Here is a 13,050-nt window from a genome sequence, read left to right on the forward strand (position 1 = left end):
AGCCATCTCTGGATAATGGCAACCATATTGGACAGCACAGATCTAGAGCCTATGACAATGTATGAAAAATATACGAGACTCTCATATACAAAAAGAAAATTTCTAACTTCAAAATTGTATTAACAGATGTTAGAGCAAATACCTTAAAAGGTACTTTATGTCAATTTGTCAAATCTTATATAGTTATATAAAATATTTATTGTGAGATGTGGGTACCTTTTAATGTAGAGTGGGTCTCCAAAATATGAGAAAACTTGAAGCCTAGAAGCCTTAAAAGAGTTGTGCTTCGGGGCTTCCCTGGTGGCGCAGTGGTTGAGAGTCCGCCTGCCGATGCAGGGGACACGGGTTCGTGCCCCGGTCCGCGAAGATCCCACATGCCACGGAGAGGCTGGGACTGTGAGACATGGCCGCTGAGCCTGCGCGTCCGGAGCCTGTGCTCCGCAACGCGAGAGGCCACAACAGTGAGAGGCCCGCGTACCGCAAAAAAAAAAAAAAAAAAAGAGTTGTGCTTCAACCTAGATTATTTGACCTGGGAGCCGGGGCTCTTGAACACTAAATACTGCTGCAAGAATGAGGGTAAACAAGATGTGCAAGCACACACTCACATGTGGGTACACTTGGGTGTGCATACACCCACCTTCCTCTCTTCTATAGATCACAATCTTAATCTGCTCCTATCAGACAGAGGCGATGATCAAAACTGCATGGCGTGGTCTTCACCAATGAAACGGAATAGAAACTTTAGAAAATCTTTTAAAATATTAGGTGGCTAGCCAGAAATAACTCAACATGGTGACATAATCACCACACTGCAGTACTAAACACCATACGAAGTATTACATTTCAAAAAGGTCAAAAGAGAGAATTATAAAGACTAGAAATAAATATGGACAGTTTATGCCAGCTTCTGGAGAGGAGACACATTTTTAAGGATTAGAAAATTAGAGACAGGCATAAGATATAAGATGGATGGTTTGAATGTGAACTTCAATAGCTAATACATAAATACAAATAAATAAAAGATTAGATAACAGAATAGGACACAAGGAGAAATATTAAATGATAAAAGTTTATAACTTCATCTTGTACACAAAAACTAACTCAAAATGAATCACAGACCTAAATACAAGAGCTAAAACTATACAACTCTTAGGAGAAAATATAGGAATAAATCTTTGTGACCTTGGTGTCATATTAGACATGCACAAGTAACAAATGAAAACATAGATAAACTGAACTTCTTCAAAATTAAAAACTCTTCTGCTTCAAAGGACACCACTCTGGACTTCCCTGGTGGTGCAGTGGTTTAGAATCCACCTGCCAATGCAGGGGGCTCAGGTTCGAGCCTTGGTCTGGGAAGATCCCACATGCCGTGGAGCAACTAAGCCCATGCGCCACAACTACTGACCCTGTGCTCTAGAGCCCATGAGCCACAACTACTGAGCCCGCATACCACAACTACTGACCCTGTGCTCTAGAGCCCATGAGCCACAACTACTGAGTCCGCATACCACAACTACTGAAGCCCGCACGCCTAGAGCCCATGCTCCACAAAAGAAGCCACCGCAATGAAGAGTAGCCCTCCCTCGCCACAACTAGAGAAAGCCCACATGCAGCAACAAAGACCCAACGCAACCAAAAATAAATAAATAAATAATTTTATTTTTTAAAAAAAGGACACCACTGAGAAAGTGAAAAGACAACCCACAAAATGGGAGAAAATATTTGCAAATCATATATCTAATAAGGACCTTGCATCTAGAATACATAAAGAATTCTTATAATACACTTAAACAAAAAAGACAAATAACCCAAATAAAAATTGGGCAAATAATTTGAATAGACATTTCTCCAAAGAAAACATACAAACAGCCAATGAGCACAAGAAGAGATCATTAGCCATTATGGTAACATAAATCAAAACCACAGTGACATAACACTTTATATCCACTAGGATGGCTATAATCAAAAAGATAGGTCAAGTGTTGGCTAAGGTGGAGAAAATGAAACCCTCATACAGTCTTGTAGTTCCTCAAAAGACTAAACATTGAGTACCATATGACCCAGCAATTCCACTCCTAGGTATATACCCAAGAAAACTGAAAGCATTATGTCCACACAAAACTTGCACGCAAATGGTCACAGCAACATTATTCATAATAGCTCCAAAGTGGAAACAACCCAAGTGTACATCAACTAATGAAATGACAAAGACAATATTCCGTACTAGACTATTATTCAGCAATAAAAAGGAATGAAATACTGATATATACTATAACATGGATAAACCTTGAACACATTATGCTAAGTGAAGGAAGTCAGCCACAAAAGACTACAAATTGTATGATTCCATTCATGTGATATGTCCAGAATAGGTAAATCTATAGAGACAGAAAGTAGATTAGTGATTGCCTAGGGCTGGGGAAGGAGGGTTTTGAAAGGAAATGGAGAGTGACTACTAATACGTATGGAGTTTCTTTTTGGGGTGATGAAAATCTTCAAAATTCATTGTGGTGATGGCTGTACATCCTTGTGAATACACTAAAAACCAGTGACTTGTACATTTTAAGTGGGTGAACTGCATGGCATGTAAATTATATCTAAATAGAACTGTTGAAAATAAGTAAGTCAATTAAAAAAATAAAATCCTAGAGGGAAAAAGCTTACAATAAAAATATATGCAGAATGGGCATAAATACATGCAGTAAATACCCAGATTTCACGTGCTCAAAGCAAGTGAATTGACAACTTGCACATGAAGAAATAAAAGCTGGTAAATAACAGAAAATGTACAACCTTAGTCATTGAAGAAGCACAACTGAAAGGACTACAGAGAACTATTACATGTCTACTAAAGCACCAAATATGAATAAAAATAATAAAGCCCAACATGTGTGGACCCTGGTATTTAAGGTTGACTGTATAAATTGGCTATTCAATCTCTCTGGAAAATAATCAGGGAAATTATAATATGAATTTAAAATTTGATCATTTTCTTTGATCTTCTGTTACCATTTTGACTGACATTCCTCAAAGTAATAACTGCCCTCCCCCCAAATAAAATATTATTTGCACTAGACTATGAATTCCTAGAAGATAAGGGTGACTTTTATTCATCTCTGTGTTCCCTGTGCCATAAAGTCCTAGAACAGAGTATGAACTCAAAAGACCCTAGCTCTTGAATATTCAAAAATATTTACCATAGCTTTATTTAGAATAGTGGAAAAACTTCAAACCACCCAACAGAGAACAGATAAATCAAGCACAGCAAGGAATTGCCCCAAGACTCTACATCAATGAAGTACCACAAGCCTGTGAATCTTAGACATACGTGGAAACACAGCTTAGAAAACACCCTTCCAGAGCATCTTCTAAACTGTGGTTCAAACCCCCTTCCTAAGGGAGAGATCAAATTATTCTGTCCCCACAGCTCCCCATCACCCACAGGATAAAAGTTAAACTCCTCAACCTTACTCTCATGTTCCTTTGTCTTTAAGTCTCAGGCCCTGGCCAACATTCCCTACCCACTCTCCTTCCCAGGCCATCACTCCAGCCTAATCTTACCTGCTGCACCAGTTTTGCATCTGGGCCTCAGTTCATGCAGCTACCTCACAGGAAAATGTGAGGCCAATTAAAGCCCAGCTCAAACGCTGCCTCTTCCAAAATGCCTTCTCTGATTTCCCAGCTAGACACAAGTTCTCTCAGCTCTGAGCTCTTCTGGCCTAGAGCACCTCAACTTCAGTGATAACTGATCCCATATATCATCACCCCGAATAGACTGTAAATTCTCAGGATGCAGGAACCACTTTTTACCCACCTCTGTATTTCTCACCGTACTGAGTGAAGAACTTTGCCCACAGAAAGCATCTGTGCTTATTAGGTGAATACATGAGCAAAATACTATATAGAGAGAGCATGATGCAAAATAGTACCTCTAATATGATTAGCAAAGGTGGAAATGTATATTTAACCACTAATAAATAGCAGACAATTTGAATGTGACAGAGTTCAGTGTTTGTCCTTTGTTTGTTTAATTTGAAATATAGCTCAGCCCTATGACAATCGTCCTAATCAAGACCCATCTTTTCCATGTCCCAGAGCTCAGTAAATGGTATCAGGACGAGGCTCAGTTGCTCAAGCCAGACTCCTGGGAGTCATCTTTGACTTTACCCTCCTCTCACCCCTAATACCCCATAATATCCGTCAGTACTACAAAAGATCTCCAAGATGTCCACTTATCTCTATATCTCCATGACCACCATTCTATTTCAGGACCCTGTTACCTGTCCTGAAGAAGATTGCTGTAACAGTCTCCTAGCTGGTCTCCCCACTTTTCATTCTTATCTCACCTGAATGATTCTCCATCCAGCAACCAGACTGATATTATAAATGCAAACCGGCTCGTATATCTGCCCTGACTAAATGGCCTAATCCAAAATCCTTAATATGGCTTAATACAGCGCCTGCCCACCACTGAAGCCTCTACAATGAAGCCATTTGTTCTCTCGATATTTTTGTTCCAGCCAGACTAGTATCCTTGGAGTTCCTCAAATACACAAGGTCTTCCCTCTGCCTAGAATACCCCCAACCCCTAACATAACACTCTTTAGAGATTTCCCAAAACACCCAACCATACACTATCTGCCCAGCTCCTACTCGATCTTCTGGTTTTGGCAGAAATATTCCTCTCCCTCTGCTGAACCTCTACACCGAACCTGTACATCCCTTTTTGAAACACACATCACCTTTGAAATGACCAGTGTGAAGTCTCTTGTCCTTTCTAGACAACAGCTCATATGGCAAAACCGTGTCTCTCTTGCCCCATGTGCTGAACTCAATGCTAGGCATAGAACACGGCTTAATAAATGTATGGAGACCAAAAGAAAACCACCGACCTTACCATATTTAGAACAGAATCCATTTTGATGCTTTTCAAGTGGGTAGGCTTCATTTATCTGACTTTTCCATTTGGAATGGTGTGCTCCTCAACAATGGTAGACAAATGAAGCCCCGCTGTGCTGGCTGATCCCTGGATGGCATCAGGAACTTTGGCCCAAAGTCTGTTTTTTGACATTTTCCCCAAAGGCCACATTTCAGCTTTTGTTTGGAAAGGGATTGCTTAAGAACAGGACCAAACCGTGGCCTCTCCTCACAAAGAATGTTCAATATTTGACAGAGAACTGAAGGAAATGATCTCTGTAGCAAAATTTCCTCCTCTGAAGAACCTTATAAATATCAAACTAAGCACCGACAATCCAAAAACCTATGTCTGATGCCTCTGTAATGGTTTCAAATCATAAATCTGAGGTCATTGCTGCGATTTCACTTTGGAACAGCATAAGACCTGGCGACACTAATAGAATTCCTGTCAGATAACTGGATCAAGCCTAAGGTAGAACTAGAAAAAACATGTAAAATTTATCATGAAAATAGCCTCGTGTAGACTAATTCTGTATTTTATGGGTCATAAGTTCATACTGAGCTGATCAATAATGCTGAGAAGAAAAAATAACAGAGATAGATTAGGTTTCAAATATTCTCTGGCTTTTTATCTGCTCTCTAATAGGTTGGAAAATATATTCTGCCCCTATCTTGTAACAACAAAGAATTCACCTTTGAGTTCCAGCAGGATGTGAAGAAACTACTTTGAATCTATGGTTAAACACTGTATTATGTTCAGCTTGAGTGATTTTCAAAGCTAACATCTGGTATAAGCTGGCTTTTTAATCCAAAGTTTATTCAAAGAAAGAAGAAATAGAAGTAGCAGCTTGTACCAGAAAGAAATTTATCATGTAGTCATAATCATAGGACTATGCTTGTGGCTGTGAAAGTTTCTAGGGGACCACTGAATGTACATATTGTGAGTATAGTGCAAAGGCCTACAGTTGAGAGGAGGAGAAATTATTCCACTGTTACTTTAAAAAGGAGGTTCAGGAGACAATGGCAACCCTGCAGATGCAGCACAGGAGCCTTCTAACCTGTTCTGTTCGAGCCTTTCTGCTTTTGCCCATGGGTCAAAGAGCAATAAAAAATTGGTACCTGAAATGGTCTTTCTACATCATTAGGAGTATTATAAAGGTCAAAGATACCACCCCTATAATTAGTAAACAGACTATGGTTATAATGAACAAGTAAATTTGTAAAGAGTGCAAAACCAATAGCCAGGGCTCTGATACCATGATGCCATGATGCATGTGTGTGTGCGTGTGTGCATATGTATGAATATGTATGCCTGTGTGTACATGTGGGTGTGTGCACATGTGCGCAAACATGTGCATGTGTGTTCACTAGTATTAAGATTCAAGATGAATTGAAGGAAAGAAATCTTTTTAAACCCTGAGGGTAAAACCAAGCACCAAGAAGAAGGCATCAAATCCATCAAGCTCTTTATTATTTTTAAGTCTTGCTCTATAAAACTATTTCTGATTAAGCATAAGAGAATTCAGTAAATCTTATGCAAAATTATGTTAATAATACAATAAAATTATTCTAAAGTTCACATGGAAGAATAGGTAGGTAAGAGTAAAAAAAATGGAAAATGAAGAATAATAAAAGTCTTGTTTAATAGATAATAAATGTAAATATTTTTCATACAGGTGTGTGAAAACAGGCCATTAGATCAATGGAACAGAATAGCTAGTCCAGGAAGAGATACAATTTCCCACTCACAGACACAAGAATTTCATATATAATAAAAGTGAAGAAAGGAAAGATCACTCACAGTTAATGGTGATGCAAACATTACTTATTTTGGAAAAAACCAAGTTAAATCTACATCTCACAACCTATACAAAAATAAACTCCAAATTTAAAAATTAAATATAAAATACCTTAAACTATCAAATTGAAAATTACTTAAATTACTTATTGGGTGAGGATTTTCTAAGCTTAGATGCAATCAAAGAAATCACCAAGAGAATATCATTTAACTATATAAAAACTGAAAATTGTAGGAGACAAAAAAATGGCATAATTAAGTGGAAAAGTATTCTATAACATGTCATTCTCAGTTTATCACCTCCGTAGTTATACAAAGCTGTTAAGAAGATGACAATTTAGTTCAAAGCAAAATGGTTAAAAATTAGTTTATAGTGTAATGTCACTATGTTGCAGCTTTTATTAAGTAGTTTGTATTACACTATTTTTACAGAAATTCGAAACATGTCACAGAGACCACTTGGGGGGGTTAGTTATTTCTAAAAAAGCACTGATATTGTAAATGTTATTTTTATATTGGAATGTGAAATTAAGTGGTAAGAGAGTAGTCATCTTAATAATATCTGAGTAATTCTGTATTTCTACAATTATAGGTATCACTAGGCTTGCAATCTGCACAAGCATACACACACATTCAAACTGAGTGCCACTATCCGAATTTGACTAGTGATTGTAACAATAACCACCCACTGAAAATTAATCTAAAATTGAAGAAATCAAAGCAACTTTAAAAGTTGACACTCTTCCCCAGAAAAATGTCCATTTTAAGACACATTATATAGCTCTAACATTACCAAGGTTCATAAAAGTTAACAGTTTGTTTAATAATGTTTGGAAATGGTAATTGTTATTTTTGACTAATTTCCTCCTAGACAATTCAATTAGTGTCAGAGATAAAGTTTAACTTTTATGGAAAAAATGGCAATTACAAGTAAGCAAGTACAACTGGCTGAAATGAGTGGAAGTTTTTAAAAGTCTGAAAAAAACACAGGATTGCTAAAAGATGCATGTAAAACTATATGACTACAGATTAACTTCTATGTTTCCTTTTTTTAAAAATTTATTTTCTTTATTACTTTTCTTTATTTTTGTCTGTGTTGGGTCTTCGTTGCTGCGCATGGGCTTCCTCTAGTTGCTGTGAGCCAGGGCTACTCTTCGTTGCAGTACACGGGCTTTTTATTGCAGTGGCTTCTCTTTTTTTTTTTTTTTTTTGAAGTACGCGGGCCTCTCACTGTGTTGTGGCCTCTCCCGTTGCAGAGCACAGGCTCTGGACGCGCAGGCTCAGCGGCCATGGCTCACGGGCCCAGCCGCTCTGCTGCATGTGGGATCTTCCCAGACAGGGGCACGAACCAGCGTCCCCTGCATCGGCAGGCGGACTCTCAACCACTGTGCCACCAGGGAAGCCCCTGCAGTGGCTTCTCTTGTTGTGGAACACAGGCTCTAAGCGAGCGGGCTTCAGTAGCTGTGGTACATGGGCTCAGTAGTTGTGGCTCGTGGGCTCAGTAGTTGTGGCTCACAGGCTGTAGAGCGCAGGCTCAGTAGCTGTGGCACAGAGGCTTAGTTGCTCCACGGCATATGGGATCTTCCCAGACCAGGGCTCAAACCCGTGTCCCCTGCACTGGCAGGTGGATTCTTTTTTTTTTTTTTTTTTTTTTTTTTTTATTAACATCTTTATTGGGGTATAATTACTTTACAATGGTGTGTTAGTTTCTGCTTTATAACAAAGTGAATCAGTTATACATATACATATGTTCCCATATCTCTTCCCTCTTGCGTCTCCCTCCCTCCCACCCTCCCTATCCCACCCCTCCAGGCTGTCACAGAGCACCGAGCCAATATCCCCGTGCCATGCGGCTGCTTCCCTCTAGCTATCTACCTTACTACGTTTGTTAGTGTGTCTATGTCCATGACTCTCTCTCGCCCCGTCACAGCTCACCCTTCCCCCTCCCCATAACCTCAAGTCCGTTCTCTAGGAGGTTGGCAGGTGGATTCTTAACCACTGCGCCACCAGGGAAGTCCCTATGTTGCCTTTTATCTGGACTATAAAAAACACTTCAGTGTACTTCTTTCATTTCTTGACCTGGCTATCAGGAAACTCAGAGCCAATGTTAGTACTCAAATGCTAAATCCTATATCTAATTGGTTTGCAATCTATTTACAAAATTTCCAGTCTTTATTTAAAAGTTTTTATGTGTTTTAAAACTGTAAGCCATCAAAAATTCCTCTTGGAAGGGGCTTCCCTGGTGGCGCAGTGATTGAGAGTCCGCCTGCTGATGCAGGCGACACGGGTTCGTGCCCCGGTCTGGGAAGATCCCACATGCCGCGGAGCGGCTGGGCCCGTGAGCCTGTGGGCCATGGCCGCTGAGCCTGCGCGTCCGGAGCCTGTGCTCCGCAACGCGAGAGGCCACAATAGCGGCAGGCCACAACAGTGAGAGGCCCGCGTATGGCAAAAAAAAAAAAAAAAAAAAAAAAAAAAATTCCTCTTGGAAGAAGAAAGGATGTAAAATTTAAATATATTTTAAATAAATAATATAGTCCCTTACTATGAAAGCCCTTAATCAATAAAAATTCATTGAACATCTACTACATACTATGTATACACTCTTCTAGGGCTGAAGATACTTTGTAAAACAAGACAGTCATGGTCTTTGGTCTCATATGTGGCAGGAGGGTTGGAGTAGAAGAGTCATATAATAAACAGGTGGGGGAGGGTAGACAAAGAACAAGTAAATAAATGGATATGTTATTATAAAGTGTGGTGAGAGGGGTAAGCACTCTGCCAAGGAAGCAGGAGGAACAAGATGAAGTTGGAGAGTTAGATCAGGAACAGATCATAAAGGGACTTGCAGGCCGTGGCGCAATGGCAGGTGGGCCACTGAATGGTTTGGGGTCGGGTAGAGCCTGGGGCGAGCATGTGGGACACGAGCAGTTTGTATTCCAAAGAGTCCACTATGGCTTCAGGGTGGAGCAGAGAAAGAGTGAGTGACCACGGCAGTGCCCCCCAGGGACAGAGAGGTGGACAGATCGGAGATATGTTTGAAGGTGAACTGACAAGAGTTGCTGATGGGGTGGAAACAGAGTGTGAGGAAGAGAGGAAAATTCAGTTTGACTCAAGGGTCTCCTGATTAAGCAACCGGGTGGCAGGCGGTACCATTTACTCTACTCCAGGGAAACTGCAATTATTTATGCTTTTCAGTTCTTGATCATTTTTGAGTAACCTGAGGACACCAAGAACCCAGTCTGAATCAAGGTTGCAGGATTAGAGATGAGAAACAATTTAAAGAAGGCTACATGTGATTTATCCTAGAAACACAGAAATGATGTCTTCCATGGACACTGCCAGGAAGCTTTCCCTCTTTTTCTGCTCTTTCTCAAGCACTTGGAAAGCAAACTTCCTACTAGACTCATGGAAAGATGCTCAACATCATTAGCCATTAGGAAAATACAGATCAAAACCACAATGAGATACAGTACCACTTCACACCCACTAGTATGTCTATAATAAAAAAAACGGATAATAACAAGTGCTGACAAAGATGTGCAGACATTGGAACCCTTACACCCTGCTGATGGAAATGTAAAATGGTACAGCCACTTTGGAAAACAGTCTGATAGTTTCTCAAAAGGTTAAACATCAAGTTGCTAAGTGACCCAGCTATTCCACTCCTAAGTACAAACCCAAGAGAAATGAAAACATATGTTCAAAGAAAACCTTTTACACAAATGTTCATAGCAGCATTATTCATAATAGTCCCAAGTGGAAACAACCCAAGTGTACATTAACTGATGGACATAGAAAATATTCCATAATGGAATATTATTTGGCAATAATGCTACATGCCAAACATGCTATAACATGAGTGAACCCTGAACATTATGCTAAGTGAAGAAGCCAGTCACAAAGACCACATATTGTATGATTCTATTTATGTGAAATGTCCAGAATAGGCAAATCTATAGAGACAGAAAGTAGATGAGTGGTTGCCTAGGGCTGGGGGAGGGGCAAACGGGGAATGACTGTTAACAGTTATGGGGTTTCTTTTTGGGGTATTGAAAGTGTTCTAAAATTAGATTGTGGTGATTGTTGCATAATTTTGTATATACACTAAATAAATCTGTACATTTTAAGTGGGTGAATTTTATGGTATGTGAAACATATCTCAAAATAGATGTGAAAAAAAAAAAGCTTCCTAGAGGCCAATGTTGCCTTTTATTTACATTCTGTGAGAGAAGGTAGATATTAGAGAGTTCCAAGGTCAAATATTCAGGCAACATAAAGTTACACAGGTCTTTTTCTGCAGGACTTCTCAGAGCCTTTAATGTGCTAAAATGCACTATGAATCACCAAGAGTGGGTGGATAGGAGTGGGATATAGGCTGCATCACTTCCTAAATATATCTCTGGCCATGGAACATTTTTTTAGTAGAGCATCACATAGGACTAGGTTTTGCAGAATCCACTTTAGAAAACAATGTACCTAGGAGTTTTCCCATTCATTCACCAAGCACTACCTGACTACTTGCAATCTCCTGGAACTCAATCATCTCTGGGCTATGAGATGTGGCCGGTACTTTCCCTGCCCTCCATAGAGCTTGTGGTCTAGAAGAAAGAAAAGGGATGTGCTCAAATTTAAGTTGAACACACCGGAAGAAGCACAATGCTGATGCTACAAACCAAATACTATGGGGCCCCTTGGGAGAGATTAATTCTGACTGTGGGCTGGGGAACACTTCATGGGAGACCCAGCATTTCAGCTAGACCTTGAACTATGAGTGGGTTCTGGACACATGGAGATGGGAGGAAGAGATGTGGCACAGAAACCCAGGTCTAAGGGGTGGAAGGGGAAGTCGGGTGCTTGTAGTAGGGGAATAGCAAGTAGATCATTTCAGCTGGAGTATGATGTTGATGAAGCAGAACAGTAAGACAAATAGCTGTAATGGATTGTGGGTCAACCATGGAGCGCCTTGAATGTCTAACCAAAAAATGTTTAAATTCATACTGTAGGAGATGAGGACCCATCAAAGGTTTCAGAGCAGGGGGTAGGGATGGTCGTAAACTAGTCACTCTCTGAGCCTCAGGGTTTCACCTGTAAAATAGGGCTAATTCTCCCAGCCTTATCCCATCGTAGTGTGTGAGGACCTGAGCACTTGGCCGAGGGCAGTGCAGCCCCGAGCAAGGTTTATTGCTCAGCAGCACAACAGCTGTTTCCAGTTCCTCTGGAAGAATATGTGTCTCAGAAACACCTGACATGTGATATTTCATCTCCGTGTCAGCTCCAGATGGGAAATCTGAGACTGAAAATGAGCGCTTTGAAACAGAACATATTTTAAGTTCTCTTGTAGCAGTCAAATCAAATCTGTATTTGATTTCATTTCATTTTGTTTAGAATGAAATAGGGACTGGAAGGAAGGAACAGCTGCTGTAAACAAAGACAGGGAAAGAGTATAAACAGCAGATTGCCTGACATCAAGTACTAAGACAAGGGGCGTGTGTGAGACAGCCAGAGACAGGGACAGTGATCATGTGTGAGTGTGGATTCAAAACAGTGTGTGTTCCAGAGTGTATAGGCACATGTGTGAGAGTATGTGGGTATGAGTGTGTCAGTGTGTTTAAGTCCATCTGTGTGTGAATGTGTGTGTCTCTGTAAATGCATGTATGAGTTTGGTGTGAGTATCTCTGTGTGTCTGCGGGTGCCCCTTGAAGGATGCAGGGGGAGGATTTGGAAAGGGACAGAGAGAAAGGCACTCCAGCGAAATTGCTGACCCATTTACACTTCTTCCATCACAGGGTGTTAAGAACAAAGCAAGCCGGAGACAGTGATCCCCAGACGCTGCCAAGACTGCAAAACTTCCTCCCACGGGGACACCGAACCCTTACAGACAGAAATCTCTGCCAACCCAGGAGCCTTACCGGGCCGAGCTGTCCCGGGAGCGCCGGAGCCATCTTGCCACCATTTGTTCTATTCTGTGTGCTTTCCGGGTCTGGAATAAACTGGTCTCCAGCATTTCCATTTACCTAAAAGGAAGAAGAGTTTTCTTAAGAAGCTAACCAAAATATTTGGAAGAGGATTCTGACAAATCACTATGATGCTTCCTCTATTTGCCAATTTTAAGACATGCTGATCAAATAACTAGGGCTCTCTATCTGAAATTAACATACACAGGTGCTCAGTGTCTACAGAGTGAACAACTTCAGCAGCCCTCCGCCCTAAGGAGTCCGTAGTCTTGTGGTACACAGATAGGTTTTACATCTTAAACGGTTCAACGTAAGGATTAGGGAATAAAATAGATAAGCCTTCTCAAACTCTGACTATGACCCACTGTCAGAGACACA

General features: G+C 40.5%; 1 protein-coding gene across 1 annotated transcript in view; it reads right to left on the reverse strand.

Moving 5' to 3' along the window:
- The window catches only part of FRMPD1 (FERM and PDZ domain containing 1), a 47,072-nt gene extending 34,344 nt beyond the window's left edge, over positions 1 to 12,728 (reverse strand). The window contains exon 1 of the mRNA XM_060013379.1: positions 12,628 to 12,728. Coding sequence (XP_059869362.1) covers positions 12,628 to 12,728 — 101 coding nt within the window. The remainder of the gene's footprint in view (positions 1 to 12,627) is intronic.
- Positions 12,729 to 13,050: the final 322 nt, after the last annotated feature.

This window comes from Delphinus delphis, chromosome 6 (genome assembly GCF_949987515.2).
Source record: "Delphinus delphis chromosome 6, mDelDel1.2, whole genome shotgun sequence".
Taxonomy (NCBI): Eukaryota; Metazoa; Chordata; class Mammalia; order Artiodactyla; family Delphinidae; genus Delphinus; species Delphinus delphis.